Raw genomic sequence first — 19,439 nt, 5'->3', positions numbered from 1 at the left:
ACATGACTGTGGTCTAATTTCAATGTCTCTCTGGGCTTGATAATTTAAAAGGGAGATCACATTTCACAGATAAAAGTTTCTTTTTCTTTTGCAATACAAACAACCAGATGAAGAGGTATATAGGGCAAGGTCCAGAAGGGTCCCAAGCACAGGAGCTTCTGTCCTCATGGAATGTGCTAAACTCCCTGCACATTGAGTTCTTGTTCACCTTCTTGTAAGCCTGTGCATTGCCTGGAAACCCTCCAAAACCTGTCCTTTTGGGTTTTCTGAAGGCTTTATTATATAGGCATGACTAATGGAACCTTTGGCCATTGGTGATTAACTTAATTTTCAGCCCCTCTCCCCTTCCTGGAATTTGAGAGTTGAGACTAAAAAATCCAACCCTCTGGGCACAATGAATGGTTCCCCTGGGAATCAGCCCTCCATCCAGTTCTTTCTAGGGCTTTCTAAAAATTGTCTTATTAGCATAAGCTTACGAATATTTTAAAGCACTTGTTGCAAATAACAAAAGACTGTCTTTCAACTTTATCTTTTAGGAGTGACTTCAGGAATGAAGGACAAAGGTCAAATACTTTAACAAAAGATATTCTTACTGCTTTAGTACTTGGGGCATGAGAAGGCTTATAGGAATCTTCCTAGTTGAAAGCCAGGAGTCATGGATGGACATAAACAAATTATATCTATCATAACATCATCAATACTTATAAACATAAAAAGAAAATAATATTTCTGAGAGCCCAATATGAGGCAACCCCATTGAATGACTTATATATGTTAGCAGGTTTGATACTAACAACGCTTTTATTTTTGTAATTGTCCAACAGGTTTTTCTTGCCCACTGCACAGCTAGAACCGATTCATAGACAGCAATATTACAGTAAAGATTTTAATAAATACAGAGCTAGCCAAACGGAAGGACAGGAGTTTATTACTCAAATCAGCCTCCTTGAAAGCTTGGGGGCTAGAGTTTTTCGAGGATAGCTTGGTTTGTAAGGGGCTAGGAAATGGGAAATGCTGATTGGCTGGGAATGAAATCATAGGGGTTTGGAAAATAGCTCCAGTGTGCAGGCAGCCTCTGGGTGGGGACCACAGGATCAGTTGAGTCATGAGCCATGAGTCCAGGTGGAGTTGGTAGGTTATCAGAACGCAAAAGTCTGAAAAACATCTCAAAAGACCCATCTTAGGTTCTGCAATACTGATGTTATCTATAGGAGAAATTGTGGAAGTTACAAATCTTGTGACCTCTGGAACAATGGCTGGTTATTATCTAGGTCTGCCTACATTTTAGCAGAAGTCAGGCCTCTCCCATAATCCTAATCTTTCATTAGTTTTACAAAGGCAGTTTTGTCTCTGAGCAAGGAGATTTGTTTTGCAGAGGCACTGTTATCATTCTTGCTCCAAAGTTAAACTATGACCTAATTCCTCCCATGGTTAGCTTGGCCTACACCCAGAAATCACCAAGGACAGCCAATGTTTGAGTCTAAAAGCAAGAAGAAATAAGCCATGCTAAACTTCTCTCACTGTCATAGTCTTTGCAAAGGGAGTTTCATTCTTAAAAACTATAAAAAAAAAATCCAAAGATGATTTCTTTAATAAGTATTACAGCTAAAATTTAAAATCTAGCACCTCTGAATGGAGTGTCTACGTTGTTTTTGCCATTATCACACTGGTACCAACAAGAAAAATATATAATATAAATGAATTATAAAACATTTTGAAAGACTTGTCTGCTGACACTTCCTTCCTCAAAGACTGTAAGACCTTGCTATAGATCAAGATTTGTGTTTTACAGTATGATTCCAGAAGCATGAATACTTAACTGCCTCTCTAACGGCTCTTAGGGTGTTTAGAGCTCACTGAATAAAATCTGATTTTCTGGTTAATGTTGGAGCTCAGAAGCCAATAATTCAAATTGTGGCACTTTAACATGCTGAACTGAAGAAGGCTCAAGGTCTTTCTGACCTTCCCTGGGCTTCCACCATCTCTCCCAAAGAAGTTGAAGTGCCTTTATCTGCCTAAATTCTGGACCCACCAAGAAGAACAGTTGGTTTTTTTCTTTGCCTTTCTGTAAGACCAAAAATGTAACAACACCTGAATAGACCCTTTCACTGTCAAAGAGAACTATTTAAAAGTTAATCTGTTCGCAGGGATCCTTTTATTCTTCCTAGTAATATCCTCAATACAATTCCTCTTCTCTCCCCTCCCATAACCTTTTTGACCAGCATAATGTAGTAGCATCATTGTTGGGGGTAATTCCCAAGGTTCGTTGTCCCACGACATGGAAAGCTAGGAGGCAGACACATCAGAGTGAGGTTAAGCATGGATATTTAATTTTTTTTCTTTTCTCTTTTTTTTTTTTTTTTTTGAGATGGAGTCTCACCTTGTCACCCGGGCTGGAGTGCAATGGCATGATCTTTGCTCACTGCAACCTCCACCTCACAGGTTCAAGCAATTCTCCTGTCTCAGCATCCCGAGTAGCTGGAGTTCACCATGGAGTCTTGAACCCAGATTCTGAACCCTGAACCCATCTCCTGAACCCATCTCCTCAATTACTTACACTAAATCTAGCTATGACTGCCATTTACTCAGAGTTTCTGGTATTTCTTTGGCATCTTCCCATACCATTCAAATGGCCACCATCAGCCATTCAATTAGGGTGTGGTCACCTTGCCTTGTGTTAACTGCCTGATCACCTGTAATCACTGATGGAGGGAGGGATGAGTCGTAATGGAGGCCAATTTTTCCATTTCAGAGGCAGAGCAGATGATGCTGTTGGCTCCCACATCCCAGAGATGAGGCATCCAGGCAGGTAGAGTTTCCCCCGAGTGCTGCTGACACTGTTTATCTAATTCCCACAACATAATTGGGGTATAGGCACCATATGACATCTGCTCTGTCATGGTAGGGGGTCCCTGAGCCCAACCCTGGGACCCCAATGGCTGTTCCTGCTCTATTTTCTGATGGACCGCTGGGCAAACCTGCAACTGACATTCTTCTTCCTCAGTATCAGACTGAGCAGGCGTCTCTGACCACGATGGTGGGCCCAAGCCCACAGTAATGGCAGCCTCTAATTCTCATTCCAAGCTGTGTATCTGGGCCTCCAGGTGTTCTGTTTGTGCCTGGAGGTCCCCTACCTTTGCTGCACCCTGCAGGGACTGAGTGTGCACTTACCATAATACAGTCAAAAACACCCATTGAACTCTGCCAGCAAAGGCATTGTCCTCTGATTGCTCTGTGCTTCCAGGTACTTCAGTGCCTTCTCCATGCTCACAGGGGACCTGTCCACCACCGTCAATGTTTCCTCCAAGGCCCATCCTAGCAGCACGACTGCCACCAGGTACCACAACCCATGCTGGGGCTACATGGCTGACCTGGGATCATTGAGGCTGAGGGCTCATTCATCTTGGGATCCTACTGACTATGCCAATTGACAGGTTCCAACCTCAGCTGGGTTCTGAGGGGAGGTGGTGGACAGGTGGTGGGTAGCTGAAAGAACACTTGGATTGTAGGTATTTGGGACATGACTTTATTCTCTCTCCTGTCGTACAGGGTCAGCAGTGCAGTTACATTAGTCACTGACATACTGGCTCAAAGCCAGGTATGAGCTCACACAAACAGGTTATATTAAACAGCTACATAATGCATGGGGTTGTGCACCTGCGCTCCAAACCTGCTGTGTCATACCATAATGGATGTCTACCTTGGCCTACTCATGACTTAAGCACAGCCACTTTCCTTATAATAATAAAGAATTTTTGAAAAATGCATAGTTTCTCCTCACTGATGACATGTGGAGACACTGTAAAGGACAAAGGTGGCAAGTGTGATTTCCTATGGTCAAATTAGCTACCTCCAGTGAATTCTAAATACCTTGGTTTGCCTTTTTCTATTTCTCTTGGGAGGAAAGTTGTTTCTCATTATCACCACAAGGTGTCAGTAGAGTCAATTGTATAGAAATTGGGAAAGGCCAATAATTCTAAAATCTTTCTCCTGCAAAGGGAAAAGAAAACATGTTTCCTACACAGTCTGAGTTACCTTATTTAGAGCATTCTACAACTTTCTTTCTCTCTTTTTTTCCTTTCTTTCTTTTTTTTTTTTTTTTCAAGGTCTCGCTCCGTCCACCAGGCTAGAGTGCAGTGGCAAGATCATGGCTCAATGAGCCTCAACCTCTCAGTTTCAGGTGATTTTCCTGCCTCAGCCTCTTGAGTAGCTGGGACTACAGGCATGTGTCACCACACCTGGCTGATTTTTTTTCTTTTTGTAGATTTAGGGTTTGGTCATGGTCCCCAGGCTCGTCTCAAACTCCTGGACTCAAGCAATCTGCCCGCCTCAATCTCCCAAAGTGCTGGGGTTACAGGCATGAGCCACTGTGCCTGTCCCAGACTTTCTTGAAGAAATGAAAGATTTGATGAGTATAATTAGGTTCCAAATCCCAGTGATGTATTGGGGTTGAAGTTAATTTTAGACATAGAAAATGGGCGTGAAAGGGAAAGAAAGTTGGACTATAGAAGTGAAAAGCAAAGGGAAGTAAACACACAATAAAACTCAAGTTCACTGAGCATCTTTCATGTATCCGCTATAATGGTAACTGCTTTACAAAGGTTATCTCAGTACATCTTCTGTCTCAAGGTAGGCATCATTCTTACTTGACTTGGGCTAAAGGGGCATTGCTACTTGAAAGAAAAGATATCAGTGACTGACATAGCAGTGAGGCGGAGCCTAGGATAAAAAGTGGTTTTGAGTGTTGCCTAAAGGACTGGATGCCTTTTCTGATAAACAAGTCAAAGCTGAAGAGAGACACGGGGGCAACTTTGAAGACCAGAAGTTTGACTGGGTAATCAGTAAGACTTCTGGTATCCAGAGTCCTGTGGTGGTGGTGAAGACATGGTGGCAGGGGGTGTGAGGAACAAAGCTGGAGTGTGAGTACAGTAGATGAATACACCAATTGTGGACTCTGGGTTATAGTCCTCTCCTGTGGCAGAAAGTGACACCATGTGACTGATATGGGGGCAGTGGATTTTCAAAGGAAGGACTCTCTGTCTCTCTCACACACACACACACACACACACACACACATACACACACACACACACCTGTTTATCCCCTACATTCTTTTAGGCAGAATAAATTTGCTTTATTCTGTGTTCAAATAATAATTAGTGCCCGGTATACATCCCTCATTTCATTGTCATCTCTGTTTCTCTTATTTGACATAGTGTCTCGTATCCAATAAGTGTCAATAAAAGCTGAATGTCCACGATAGGTAAATAAACAAAAGAAATGGTGTGTGCCAGTGGGGGGTGCAATGGACAAGGAGAAGATATAATGAACGAGAGTTTGAAAATAAAGCTAAAATCAAAGAATCTGACAGTCCAGTTTCAGACTGGGAAAAAAACAGCAGAAAAGCTATCTGAGTATCAGGATATCTGATACAGCGGGTATGGTATGACCCCTGCTACAGTGGGTAAAAGCAAGAGAAACATGACCAGTTCTTTCAACAAAATGGAGCTCATGTAAAATTGAAATACTTTTCTACGTATGTGTGTGTGTGTGTATGTGTGCGCACACATGCTGAGACTTAACATTTCTACACAATTGGTCTTTCTTGCAATAAGAAAATAAGTATCAACTGGTCTTTGCTTCATAACAAATAAGTATTCCTGGTTAGCTTTTGTTTGCTCATTAGTTTTGCTTGAATATTTGCGGGGGGAGAAAATGGAGCTCAAATTTGGGTTTATTCCTGTCATTGTTGACTTGTTCTGTGTTTAAAGGAAAAAACAACAAAATAAGTGTCAAAACAAAATATGCACTCAAAGATTTTATTTTGAAGCCAGCTACTTTCATGGACCCTGAGACTTCATCGTATGGGGCTTGCCTTTACATACTAATGAGTAAAATCCATGGGATAAAACATTGGCACCAGTATAAAAGAGTCTGAGCACCACAAGAAGTCAGTTAACTCCTGTTGACTGTTGACAATTGAGGGGTACAATAAAAGGTTGTGCCCTTTGCTTCACTGATCCATTGAATGATCATTCTGCCTAGTTTTCTGGGAAACATTTTCTGGGAAATGTTTCTGGGAATGATCATTCTGCCTAGTTTTCTGGAAATTCAGACTATTTGGCTAGTCTAGTAAATGGTAATTTACAGCTCTTTGCTTTTGCTGAAGTCAATGTCAGGCAAATCAAGAGATTCCCCAATGAACACATATCTTAAATGACAGTGAAATAATGTTTGGTTTTAATGTTCATTACTTTAAAAGCTTACATTTAGGAAACTCAAGCTTTGCTTTTTTATAACGGTTAACTTTCCGTATTATCATAAGAATCAACTTTCTGATTAATATTTCTCCCTTTTTTCCTAAGAAGTCAATAGTTCTTCATATCCAGGGCCATGAGTCATCTTTGAGGACATACCAGAATTATCGATGTAACTGTGAGGCAGGAAAAGCACACTCTAGAAGAAACAAAGTATGTTAGGTCTTCAGACTTCAATTAGGTTCAAGACAGATGTATATATGCCATTTTTCTAACTGTATACATAGAATTCTTAGCTAATCCAAGATAAGTAGAGCATATTACCAGGTTCTTCAAATAATTGCAATTTATCAATCTAGTATTCATTCTACACTCTATAATACAATTTTGGATAAATCAAGGCTTTTTAATACAGTTAAATAAAGCCATAAGTTCATAGGGGTGGTATCCCTTGGAATTTGATTCAACAGTACATTTTTAATATGTCTCTTAAAAAGGAAAAAGAATTTAAAATCACCAGGAGCAAAAGCAGAGCATAAGACATTCACTGGATCCAGTTACATGTGTAAATGCCCTTTACCAAGTCAATACTATCAGAGAGATTAGTGGTTGTGGCAGAAATTGTTTCTGCTTAGAAGGGAGGCAAGCCCGGTTCTAGTGTCCTCAGCACAGGCACAAACTCATAGCATAATGCCAGGCGAGTCATTTAACTTCCCAGAGTCTCATTCCCTTCATTGACAAAATGGGAAGATTGAACCAGTTGATTTCTTATGATTAACTATTTTCATATTCAGTGAATTTTCAACTTGTCAGCTACTCAATTGCCATCTGCTTTTCTTCTCTGTCTTCCATCACCATGAAAATGCCCTCCCATGTGTATCTCATGACTGGCTGGTTGTTCCTTCTACCATTCTTGGTGACATAGTTCAACACAGTGCAGAAATAAGATACACCAGGCAAGATTAAGAGATGCTGGCCAGCGCACTCACCCCAGGGAAGTCAGAGTAAGCCTGTTTCCACCACAGCACAGCGGTGAGCACAGCTAGGCAGAATTCCAGCAGAGTGCAAATTAGCATCAGAGACAGAGTTCCCTGAAAGTCAAGAAATAAAAGATTGGTGGTGCTTATGTCAGCTGAAGCCTTCATGCCTAGTTGAGAGGTGACCATAGAGATGAAGACCTCCTCAACCATTAGAGAACAAAGAAAGGACACCATCAGGAAAATAAAACTGCTCCTCCCACACCTCACAATTGTCTTAATTCAACCCCTTAACTCATTCATTTCCTTGAGAGGAGAAAGGGAGATGAATAGTAACTAAATCAACTAATCTACTTCATACACTTATTTCTTACTTCTCTGAGACATCGATAGTTCTGATGACATTGTTTACTTGGCAAGAAAGCAGAGTGGTGTAATAACTCCCAGGACTGAGAATCAGTAGCTCCGTTCAAGTCTCACCTTTACTGCTTAGTAGCTGTGTAAGCCTGGACAAGTCTCTGTCTTTCTCTGTTTCCTCATGTATCAAACATGCTTACTAACATTTCTTTCTCAGAGATTTGTAAGGATCAAGGAGGCTTTGACTGTACAAGTCCTTTGTAAAATTCAGTATTGACATCCCTGTCTATGTATCTGAACTCCTTTGGATTTCTTCTTGATTTTTCTTATGGGTTCTTTGTTGTCTTTTATGTTTTTGCTTTTTTGTGTGTGGCTGGAAGGCTTAGAAAAAATCCATGAAGGTAGTAAACTGCCAGAATCGCTAATCACCAACACCAACTCACAAGGAGGGGTTCTACCATTTCTGTCCTGAGACATTCTTTGTGCAGAACTGACCATCTGATAATAAAGGGAAATAATTTGATCACATGCACTTTTGGTTTGTGGTATTTACACACAGTTAAAGAGAAGATATAACTTTTTTCCATTACCTAGAAATTGTTCCAGCAAGCAAGCTCAACAGAATCTCTCTTATTTCCAATGTATCATGAATTTATACTTTTTCACTACCAAATTTCTCTGAAATTTCTCTTCAGAATTTTTCCCAAGGTGGAATTGGCTGTGCCCAGTGTTAATCTGTACTATTTACTGTCAGCCTGATTTACTTGTACTTTTTCTCGTTATACCGTTACCTTGGGAGCAAGGCCCTCTTTATAGTGAGTGCTGTACAAACATGACTTTCTCCAGACCTTTCTATCTGTCCATCTTCCAGTTGAGCTCCTGGCTTATCTCATTTTTATGATTGCAGGACAACAAATATACTGCAATCTCTTTACTCTTTTTTTTTTTTTTTGGCATGGATTCTCGCTCTGTCACCCAGGCTGGAGTGCAGTGGCGCGATCTCAGTTCACTGCAACCTCCACCTCCCAGGCTCAAGCAATTCTCTGCCTCAGCCTCCCAAGTAGCTGGGATTACAGGTGCCCGCCACCACGCCTGGCTAATTTTTGTATTTTTAGTAGAGGCAGGGTTTCACCATCTTGGCCAGGCTTGTCTTGAACACCTGACCTCGTGATCCATGCACCATGGCCTCCCAAAGTGCTGGTATTACAGGCATGAGCCACTGCGCCCAGCCATCTCTTTACTCTTATGTTGTCTGTTTTTTTCTCAATGTGTTGCTGACTGTGCACATGCCCCTTAATGTTTCAACTGCAGACATATTATTTCTGTTAGCCAAACTTCGTTGTTTTTCTTCTTCCAAAGAGATAGAATTCTCCCGCAATCATTCTCAATTACACTCTCCATCTCCCTGTATTTCTTATCTCCTGATTTAATATATCATACTTCTTTCAGCTATAACAAAAAGCAACAATAATATTGCATTCTCACCTGATCAGTAGTATTCATTATTGTGATCATCAGAAGAAGCAGCCCTTATCTTCTATCCCCATATTTCCTATTCTCTTTTTCTTAGTACTGAATCTGATGTCTTCTCAAACCAAATTCACTCCTTACCACACACACATACTGGGTTTCCTTGTTGGCATATTCTGATCTCCTGGGTCTTTCTGCTCTGTTTCCATTCTTAATTCACCACTCCATGTACCAAAATTCTCAGTTTGATAAACTCATAATTTATGCTTCCAAAATTGGATTAGTTTGATAATTAAGAACCTCTACAAACAATAAGTTTTATTTTTTCATCATCAACGTTATTTAACATTTTCAATTCCACCCTATTACTATGTAATCACCTTAGTCTCATCCATGTAGTCCCCTTTGATTTACATAATCCTGACTTTCCCCCAGATGCCCAAACCAGAACCAATAGAGAGATTTTCAAAAGAAGGAATAACAAGAAATCCAGGCTTTTGAATACCTCATCAAATTAGAACATCCCATCTAAAATACTTACAGCCAGACTGGCTTTGGCTGTATAGCAGTCCATGGTATGAAGTGAATCGTGATAATAGTAAGAAACATAACTTCTGGTTGGTGTATTATTTTTGTCCAACTCACACTGCAGTAAGGCAGGATTTAAGGCAGCCAGTTCTACAGACAGGATAATGAAACCCACCAGGGCAGACAGAGCACTCAGAATGCTTCCAACCAGGCTGCTATGCACCTGAAAGAAAAATGCTGGGTAAGGATCATTGCTAATGACCCATGAATCTCTTGTATGTCTTTGCCATTAAATTGTAAGTTATTCCCTTATCTGTCCCCTCAGGAGGTCTGGGATTAATCATTTATTGCTGTATGCCTCTCCAGTGTACAGCTAAAATCTCTCAATCTCCAAGGTACATCTTGGCTGAATGAATGAACATATGAACTGGTTCGCCTTAAGCAGGATCTCGGTGGTGTGGTAGAGAGTGTTACTCTCCTAAATTCTTTCCCCAGGACAGATAGCAGGGCTTTCATGAGGCTTTCCCTGCAACATTACCAAGAGAGCGTGACCCAAAGCAAAGGTGGCAATGAACCAGATACAGTTTCTCTCTCACTCAACTCAAAAACCCCTGGCGAAAGCATCAGCTACACGGAAAAGGTAGATCATGTATTAGCATGGTACAAAAGTAATTGCGGTTTTTGCTGTAAAGCCACAATTATGTTTGCACCAACCTAATAGTTCACTCTTGTGTGCCCATTGCCTCTCTCAAAAGCACACCTCTCAGAGATGAGTGAGGGGGTGGTTCTTAGTCTCAAGCAGGCCCTGAAACCTGGGCAGGCATACTGTTGGCCACACTGAGCACAGCATGGGGTGACTGTGGGCAGAGGTCTAGGTGCAGCCCAAGGATGGTGTAATGTGTGGGAGGCAGTGGGAAGTATAAGAAAAAGGTCTGAACTGGAGGTCAGAATATTGAGGTCACAGTACTAGACTTGCCTTGGCTTATTCCCTTGGGCAATCAGTTCCTTGGTTTTATTTCCCACTCTGGTTCTTATTTCTACATTTATGAAGTGAAGGGAGTAAATAAACTGACCTCAGCAGTGACTTCCTTTACTCCAACTCACACAGAAAAGAGAATTGAGCTAAGAGCATTCTGAAAGCTATAGTTACAGGTAGGCAGGCTCCAGGGCACACCCCACAGCCATACAGTAGAGAGTTATTTAATCCGATACGGGCACTTCTTCTTTTAGGAACTTACCAGTTGATGCTCTGGGACCCCAATTTCCCAACATAATGACTAAAGGGTATACTCCTGGGCCTCCTGGTAGCCAGTAGTAGTCTTGATGCCTAGAGTATGTATTTCTTAGAATGAGCTGGATTTGTCTTGAGATGGCACTCTTCTTCAGTCTCAAAAAGGGCTGGTACAATGTGTGAGAAGAGCAGAACTCACTAAAGCCTCAGTGTTTCTGGTGAGTGTGAGCCCACCCCGAGACCACATCCTGCATCCTTGAGCTTCCTGCATGTTCACTGTGGGATTGTTCTCTGGAGTAAAAGGCCCATCTATTTCCTCCTGAAAGTTTGAAAGCACTAAAAGTTTGTGCCAGGCTACTCAGTGTGGTTGCCAACAGCCACACGGACTATCTATATTTAAAGTAACATTAAGAGAAATTTTTATTCGGTTGCACCATCTGTATTTCACATCATCGACAGTCACATGTGACTGCCATGTTGTACAGTGCAGCTGTAGTGCATTTCCATCATCATAGAAAGTTACATTGCATTTCCATCGTCATAGAAAGTTAAACAGCACAGATCTAGTTAGTAGTTCAGAGTCTAACTGAGGGTTCCAAATAATAATCTCTAAATACTGATGAGAAAAAGAATTGGCATTTTTCTGGGCACACTTTCTCACTTCCTTGCTGACTTTGGGAGATTTTTGTAGCCAGAGCTTCTAAATTGAGTTTTGGTGCAATTGCATCATATGACGTTCTCTCACATCAGCCCCTTGAGGGATAATGGATTGAGTGAAGACTTAACGAAACTTTAGAGACAAGAGAAGATTCTCCCTATAATCCAGCCTTTATCTCCTTGCCACTTCCAACTCTAGTTTTTGCTGGAATAAGGGTTAAAGACTGGTAAAGCTTTTTATTTTCTTTTCTTAGCCAACACAAATGACTAGGGACAACTTTTTAGGGTGCAAGAATTTATACTAAAACAAAATAAAAGTATTATTCTTCTGGTGAGATAGATGCAAGACTACACTCAGCCAGCACTACCCAAAACGACTGAAGTCCTCAGGGAGAAGGAAAATCTGAGACAGTCTAAAGCAGCCTGAGGAGACATCATGCCTAAATGTAATGTAGTATACTATAGCAGCCTCTGTGTCTACTTTGGATACCTCACATGAACAAAACTTGGACTCATTTTTTTTCAAGGGTTGTAACACCTGGGCTTAAAGAGTGGACCCCAACCAATAGACCTCTTTATAACACTGTCAGCTTCCTTGCCACTGAAAGCCTGAATTTGAAGGCTAATTGTCACCAAAAGGACATCATAAACAGGCACAATTTTTCTGTGATAGATTCTTTGTCATGGGCAGAGGGAATATAATTCTCTGAATGCAGACTTTGATGTAGGGTACAATAATCGGATAAATGTGCTCTGAACAAGGATACAGAGGATCCAGGCCCAGCTCCTAACTCTAACAACTAACTGCTCTGGAACTGAGTTTTCAACTTTTCAAAGTAGAAAGACTGGCCTTAATGAGTTCTGTCTAAGTTTTATTTTGATCCATTGGGTTGTGGGTTACAGTTTTCATACTCACCAAAAGCTTGGTTAACCTTTTCTCTGTGGCGATTGATAGAGAGCCAGAAATGATAAACTAAGATAAAAGAGAAAATGGTCAGGTCACTTTCCATGTACAGAGTAACTGCAATGTCACTATCAAAATGTTTATAGAAAACTGTCATGGGAAAAGCCTTGAGAAACCAGTGATCAATGAGGTAAATTCCATTTAAAGATATATATTTGTCTCTTTGTCCATATAACATTCAGATAGCATCAGAAAAAAAAGATAACAGAAATATATCCTAATAAACAAAAAGTATCCCACTAAACAAAAAAAAAAATACCTTAAAAGCCAGGAAAAAATTTTTGTTTCTTTAATAAAATGAGACAGTTTTGGTGTAAGATGTTCTCTAGGGAAGGACATGAATGCAATTTAAAAAAAAAAAAAACCAACTAAACAAATAAAAAGTAGTAATTTAACAGAGGAGAAACCTGGAAAATACTACCCCAACCATATGATCACCATTAATTGTGTCAGTGACATTATGTTGGTAGCGTGACCCTTGATATGACTTGATGAAAATGGTGCTTTACCTCATCATCATCACCCAAGAATTCATCACCATACTCTAAACATCAAAAAAAAAAAAAAAATCAGACAAACCCAAAATTAGGAACATTCTATAAAAATCTCAGCCAGCACTACCCAAATCTATCAAAGTCCTCAAGGAAAAGGAAAATCTGAGCCTAGAGGAGCCTGAGGAGACATCATGACAAAATGTAATGTAGTGTAATACAGTAGCCTGGCATGGATCTTGGAACAGGAAAAGGTCATTTGGGGAAAACCAATGAAATCCAAATCCAAGTGTAACTTTAGTTAATAAGAGAAGAAAAATGGACAAGATACACAAAAAGGTGGACTTCTTGGTGCATCAAATACACAAATGTAAGAAAAACAAATAGCTACTGAATTGCAGGAAGTTGAAGGAAAAAACATCTATGAAAGGGAAGCTTAACTATGAGAAAGCCTCCATCTAAGAGAAAGCAGTTCTCTGAGAAAAGGACTAAGTTCTTTTGAAACTCCAGACTTGCAGCTATTTCAGAGGAATTTCCTGTCAATCACTGGGCATAGCTATCGGCTCAGCCTTACGCGGGAATCAGTCAATGCAGTAAAAGTATTTTCAAAATGCCCGGAGATGTAAATTTCCTTCCTCCATGATCCCCACAAGCATAGGGGGATCACAGTGTGGTTTCTCTGTGAGGGTATGATGTCTTCCATTGATGCTCATTTTTTTTTTTTTTTGTATAAAATGTTCCTTCCCAACTTCATCCTAATTCATGGATTTTTTTTTCTTTTTTTCGCCTAAACCTGGAGAGAAGTCACTAGCTTCATCATAGCTCAAGATGATAACGTGAAAAATAAGATAATCTTAAAAAGAAATGCTTATTTGAGTCTGATAAGAAATTGATCTAAAATCAGGCAACCCTTGTCATCCTACCCCACTCAATCCTTCCTGAACTACACACACAGGAGAACAAGCTTCACTGTTGACTCCTTGCTCCTGGCAGATCAAACATAGCAAGGTGGCAGGTGGAAAGTCTAAGCTATTGGCATCTTCCTCCCCTCTTCGCCCCATCCTGCCCTCCTCAGAAACTCTACTCACAAAAAAGGGTCCTATGAATGGGTAAGCAGAGTTCAACAGTGTAGAAGTCACTTGGGTAAAATTTGGAGAGAAGGAAGCAGATGCCAACATGATTCCCAAGCTCAACACCATCGTGCCACACAAGATCTGGATAGTCTGTGGGAAGAGAAAGGGAGATTGAGGATGAAAACCAGCATTTGTAAAGACAGGGCCTTTTTGCCTCTCCCATGGCTCTAACACATTATCACTTTCTGCAAGATCCCAGTGAGGATACAAACACTGTGGAAACTCTGGAGTGATAAACATGAAAAGACATCCTGGAGGGTGTGCGGCTCTGCCACAGAAGCCACAGTCTCAGGTGTCTGGCAGGTGCTCAGGAAGGCTTCTGCATTTCTGCCTCTCAGGTCCTGGTCTGCTCATGGCTCCTGCTTCCAGCTCACAGCAAGTGCTGGGATTTCCTTTCCCAATTCTCAGGACCTCTGAGTCCCTGACTAGTTAACTGGCTTCCTACCTCCCTGAAAACAAGGGGCACCTGAAAGCCCCCACATTCCCTGCAGTATTGGCGGTGCAGAAGTCCCTCCCCTCATCTCCGAGACTCCACTGGACATGGTGTTTGCCCCTCTGGTCACCTCCTTGGAAACTGCAGTTCACAAACCAAAAGCTGAAGTTCTGGAAGCTCTTTCATTTTTTACTTTTATTTTAAGTTCAAGGGTAAAAGTGCAGGTTTGTTACATAGGTAAACTTGTGTCATGGGGGTTTGTTGTACAGATTATTTCATCACCCAGGTATGAAGCCTAGTACCCATTGGTTATTTTTCCTGATCCTCTCCCTCCTCCCATCGTCCAGCCCCCGAAAGGTCCCAGTGTACCTTGCCCTCTTCTACGTGTCCATGTGTTCTCATCATTCAGAAGCCATCACACTTAGCAAACTAACAGGGACAGAAACCAAATACTGCATGCTCTCATGTCTAACTGAAGCTCTGTCTTAGGAGGCAGTTTCCCTCCTGGACATCCACCTCAGAGATTCACAGCTCTATTATCATTTACCAAGAAGTTTTCTAGACCTTATGTCACATGAGCCTCACAGAAACCCATGTGATTGTACATGAGGCAAGGAAACCAGTCCCACCAGGCCCTGAAATCCAGTCAAATGGAGTGCCTCACCTCAGATCACATAAGTGCAGAGGCAAACAGAAGGTGAATATCATTTCCATTCTCAAAAAAGTAAGGAGAAAAGTGGGAAAGGAGGTGTATATTTCTTCTAATTTGCAGTGAGGGTAAAATTCTTTGCAAAAAGTCAGTGTGGATTATTAAGCATGCAATTGTGAAATACACACACACACACACACACACAAATATGTAATTATTTACCACCATTACTTTTGTAAAAAAAAATATAGAGAAGCACCTGTATTGTAAAAATACAAAGACAACATAGAAAATGAATTCCTCATCTTCAGAATAAGGGAAAATATATTTCTAAGACAACCTCTTGTGGAAAAGTTCTGGGACAGTTTTCTCCAAGTGGTTTCTACTCCAAAGTCCCTCTGGCAAAACTTAAGGGTCTCCACACTCAGGACAGATGTCCAGTCCCAAGACATACGTCATCTCTTCCCGCTTCCCCCAACCCCTCTCCAACATGTTGTGAATTAGATTTACCCCAATAACTTTGACTTCTGCCTGTAGACGTTTCTTCAGGCTATCCTGACCCTGGTTGGTGGGTTCGGGTTTCTCTGCTTGGGAGAAGTTGATGACATTTGATGGGAGCACTATCATGGTCTCATTGGGAACAGGTTGTGATATCATGATGGTGTTGTCAACTATGGAAGAAAAAATATTTACCTCTTAAAAAGTACAGGGCTCTCAGGTTCTGGCTCTAAAAACTGTAATTCAGTCTTTGCCAATTAGTCCAGGCTTGGCCTGTCCATTAGAGAAAGAAACTGATAATATGGAGCAGTGAAAACCATACAACCTTGGTTTCATGAGGATTTTTCCACAATGTTTGACACAGTCCATTATAGATAATAAACACATCGCAGGGTGGCAGCAACATGAATCTTGAGAGGCCCCAATGTCCAGAGGCAAAGGGTCACACAAAATTTGCAATATGCAAAGGCAACCTCCCTTTCTCCTAGTCCTACAGACAACAACTGTATTGCCATATATTTGATGAATTTTCAGACTAATAAATGAACTCTGCTTACTTATTTTTTGTCTAATAATACTATTTATTAGCATTCATCTTAGATACATTTATCATATTTTACTAGACATGTTCTTAGTTTTTATCCTGCAGTGCTTTTAATCCTTACAATAGCTCTGCATGTTAGTTAGTAAAAACATGTAATAAATAAGGAAATGCAAAATAAAGTTTAAGTTATGAATGCAAATAATATACATATTGCGCATATGTGTGGCCCAGAGTTAATGCTGAAGAAATATTTGAGGTTACCCTTATTGTTCACCCTGGTTCACACAGCTGGGAAACTGTAAAACCAGTCTTGGATCACAGCTTTTCTGGAGTCTGAAGCCTTTGCATAAATCTCTAGATCATTCCACCTCTTCCTACTTTCCCACCTGGCAATGCCAGCCTGTGTCTGAGTTTACTCAGGCTGGAGAAGCAGCTGCATGCAGTGGTATGAGAAGTCTTGGAGTCATAACTCATAGGCTTGCATCCTCGGTCCTCCCCACTTTTTAGCATAAAGACCACCGAGGCTGTGGTGTTTGTTGCTAAGCTCAGTTTGGATCCCTTTTCACTACACCATTCTCAACCCACAGGCTGCCCAGTTTACAAATGGTCTAAACACATTTGAAGAGACAAGAGCTCTACTCCCATTAATTACACAATCTTAGGTAAGCGACCCACTGAGTTCACGCAATCAGAATACAGCAGAAACAGAGTTAAAAACAGATACTCCTTCCATCTGCCCACTCTATTTCCAAAGGCTCTAGTGTCTCTTAACTGCTGTCAAGGAGTTTCAAGTCATATTACTCCTCTCATGAGGTCATGGCAAGGGAACGGTGAGATGAGAAAAGTCTTTCAGCATACCTGTGGCCGTTGGTTCCAGCTGAGTCCTCAGAAGCTCCCAAGAGGTTTTAACTCTGGGTTCTCAGTCCCATCAACGGTTTCTACTTACCTTCATCTTCTGGAAGTCATCAGCCCTTCCTTATTCCAGTATTTACAGCTATACAGGATGTGATACTTACAGACTGTAGATTTGTGAAATGTGCCTGCACTTCCTTTTCTGTAAACTTCTAGTAACTTCAGAAAAACCATGAAAAAGACCACCTCATAATTATGAGAGTTCAGGAGTCACGGAGCCTTCTGTGTGAATTGCCACTTCAAGGTGTACAAGTTTCCTGTTATTAGGCGAGTCTGTTCTTGGAGCTTCAGTTTTCTAATCTGTTAAATAGAGGAGCAATACCAACACTGGAGAATTGTCATAAACATGAGCAAAAATATTCATAAAAAGCGTATGCTGCTTTGAGGCTTTCAATAACATGTAAATAATAATAACAATAGTGCTAGTAATCATAATATAGATAAATAACAATATTCCATTGTATATAACCAACCATAATAATAACAATAACAATAGCAATAATGACTATACTGCTTTAAAGGAATATTCAGTAATATATAGCTAATAATAGTAATATAGAACATAAAATTTTTTTAAAAAATTGTTTTATATATATAGTTTGTGTATTTGCTTGTTTTGACTTGCTTTTCTAATTCTCCAAGTCTTGGCAGGCTGAAAGCAACCTTTCAATACTCATTGCCCAACTGCTGCCTACCCTGAAGTCCTCTTCCTCTTCTGGCTGCTCTCTTTCTCTAACAACAGATCTTTGCTCTCCAGGAAGGTTGGGCCCCTCTAGGGAAGTATTGAAATATTGAAATGGAGAAGGAACAAATGGGAAAGATTCAGCAGGACCTAAATGAATTCAGCAAACTCATATCTGGCCTGGTTTTGTGAGGATAGAGGCACTATGCCCTTCAAACCCTTGGGTGGCATTCTTTGGGAGCTGACTTCAATGTATCAGGCAAGGAAACCAGAGCCAGCCAGGGCGATGGCAAAGCCCCATGCTGCCAGCTTCCTTCCTCCTTTCCTTGGAGGAGCTGCCAGAATGAACCCAGAAACACAACCTGAACCATCACCGTCACCTCAGAGGGCCATGGGTTCTGCACTTAATTCCACACATTAACTCTTCTGTTGAAGAAAGGAGTTAAGAAACACCATTCAGAAGGCTGGATTCGTTCTCAGGGTCTGAATGACACAGATATTATGAAATGTAATTGACTTGTCTTAAGTTCTAACAATAAATCTGAGAGGAGGAATGGACTCACCCAGAAAGCCTGGGGAGAGGGGCAGAATCACCTCCAACCTCGCTCACCCGCGCTCCTGGTGCCCCTTCCCCTTTCACAGAGTGCCGGCTGTGTTTCCGGTGGGTGCCCTGCATCTTTGCCACCCTCACAGCATCTGTGAAACAGTGGAATGCAGCTCTCCACCTGAGCTTTGATTAAAAAGGAGCTTGGGTCTCTTCAGGAGCAATCACACCCCCTTTCCCTTCTGGGAAATGTGCTGATAAACCAGTTAAAGTTGCCTACCCAAGCAAAGACTCCCTCTCCAGTCTGTTTTACTCTCTGTACTACTTACCTTAAAATGATTTCTGAGTTTTAAGGATTATGTGAGACAACACACGTAAGGTGCTTAGCACAGAACCCTACAGAATTTGACCTAAAAGTGGTCTGTTCACTGTCTTTCCTCCCCCAATCTTCCTTTTTTTCCATTTTGACTTCAGTAAGCTCCAAACAAGACTCCTCTCTCTTGTCTTTCAGCTTACACTCATTCAGCCTTTTACATTCCCAGTTTTTCCCAGAGTCTGAACTCTACCAACCTAACTAGAGGGGAGAAGACTGATATATCAATAACACATTCTGATTGATGATCTTGGACAGGTTTCTCAAATAAGCTACTAATGCCACTTTGGACTGGGCAATTCTTTGTAGTAGGTGGCTATCCTGTGCACTGTAGTATGCTTAGCAGACTCTCTGGCCTATGCCAGCACAACCCTACCCTACATAACAACCAGAAACATTATCAGATATTGTCAGATGTCTCCTGATGGAGGGAGAACAAAATCCCCTCACATTCATGTTGAGAACTACTGACCTAGGAGCAAAAGGGCTTTTGTGTGTTCTGTGTAAAGGCAGGTGTGCAAGAAACAAACAATGTTTTCTTTAAATCAATTTCTCAAATTTTATTTTTAAAATCTTAAATTGTGGTACAAAATACATATAATTCATTATTTTAACCACTTTTTAAGTGTATAAACCACTAATATTAATTTTGTTCACATTGTTGTGTAACAAACCTCTAGAACTTTTTCATCTTGCAAAACTGAAACTCTATACCCACTGAACAACTACCCCTGTCCTT

At 40.9% G+C, this 19,439-nt stretch overlaps 1 protein-coding gene across 4 annotated transcripts; it reads right to left on the bottom strand.

Annotated features, from left to right (window-relative positions):
* Nucleotides 1-5,803: 5,803 nt before the first annotated feature.
* LOC103234769 (membrane-spanning 4-domains subfamily A member 6A) lies at nt 5,804-18,524 on the bottom strand. 4 transcript variants are annotated; one of them, XM_037999265.2, is made up of 8 exons: nt 18,347-18,518; nt 17,206-17,401; nt 15,658-15,818; nt 14,021-14,155; nt 12,394-12,450; nt 9,603-9,812; nt 7,247-7,348; nt 5,804-6,456 (listed from the first exon to the last, which is right to left on the bottom strand). In XM_037999265.2, the coding sequence occupies exons 2-8, from the start codon at nt 17,273-17,275 to the stop codon at nt 6,361-6,363; spliced, it is 831 nt and encodes a 276-aa protein (XP_037855193.2). In that variant the 5' UTR covers nt 17,276-17,401; nt 18,347-18,518; the 3' UTR covers nt 5,804-6,360. The 4 variants fall into 4 exon arrangements, with proteins under 4 accessions (XP_037855193.2, XP_037855196.2, XP_037855194.2 ...); XM_037999268.2 differs by having other exon boundaries at nt 9,707-9,812; nt 17,048-17,401; nt 18,347-18,515; XM_037999266.2 differs by having other exon boundaries at nt 17,048-17,401; nt 18,347-18,513.
* Nucleotides 18,525-19,439: the final 915 nt, after the last annotated feature.

The sequence above is a fragment of the Chlorocebus sabaeus genome, chromosome 1, assembly GCF_047675955.1.
Source record: "Chlorocebus sabaeus isolate Y175 chromosome 1, mChlSab1.0.hap1, whole genome shotgun sequence".
NCBI classification, from domain to species: Eukaryota; Metazoa; Chordata; class Mammalia; order Primates; family Cercopithecidae; genus Chlorocebus; species Chlorocebus sabaeus.
This window is presented reverse-complemented; position numbering and strand designations above follow the sequence as displayed.

Excerpts from the sequence above, each read along its gene's own strand:
- LOC103234769 (XM_037999265.2), bottom strand. The coding sequence starts at position 17,275 with ATGGTTTTTCTGAAGTTACTAGAAGTTTACAGAAAAGGAAGTGCAGGC. Across the intron at positions 15,819-17,205 it reads ATTTCACAAATCTACAGTCT|TTGACAACACCATCATGATA; the intron begins GTAAGTATCACA and ends TTTCTTCCATAG. Across the intron at positions 12,451-14,020 it reads CATTCATAGGACCCTTTTTT|TTTATCATTTCTGGCTCTCT; the intron begins GTGAGTAGAGTT and ends CTTTTATCTTAG.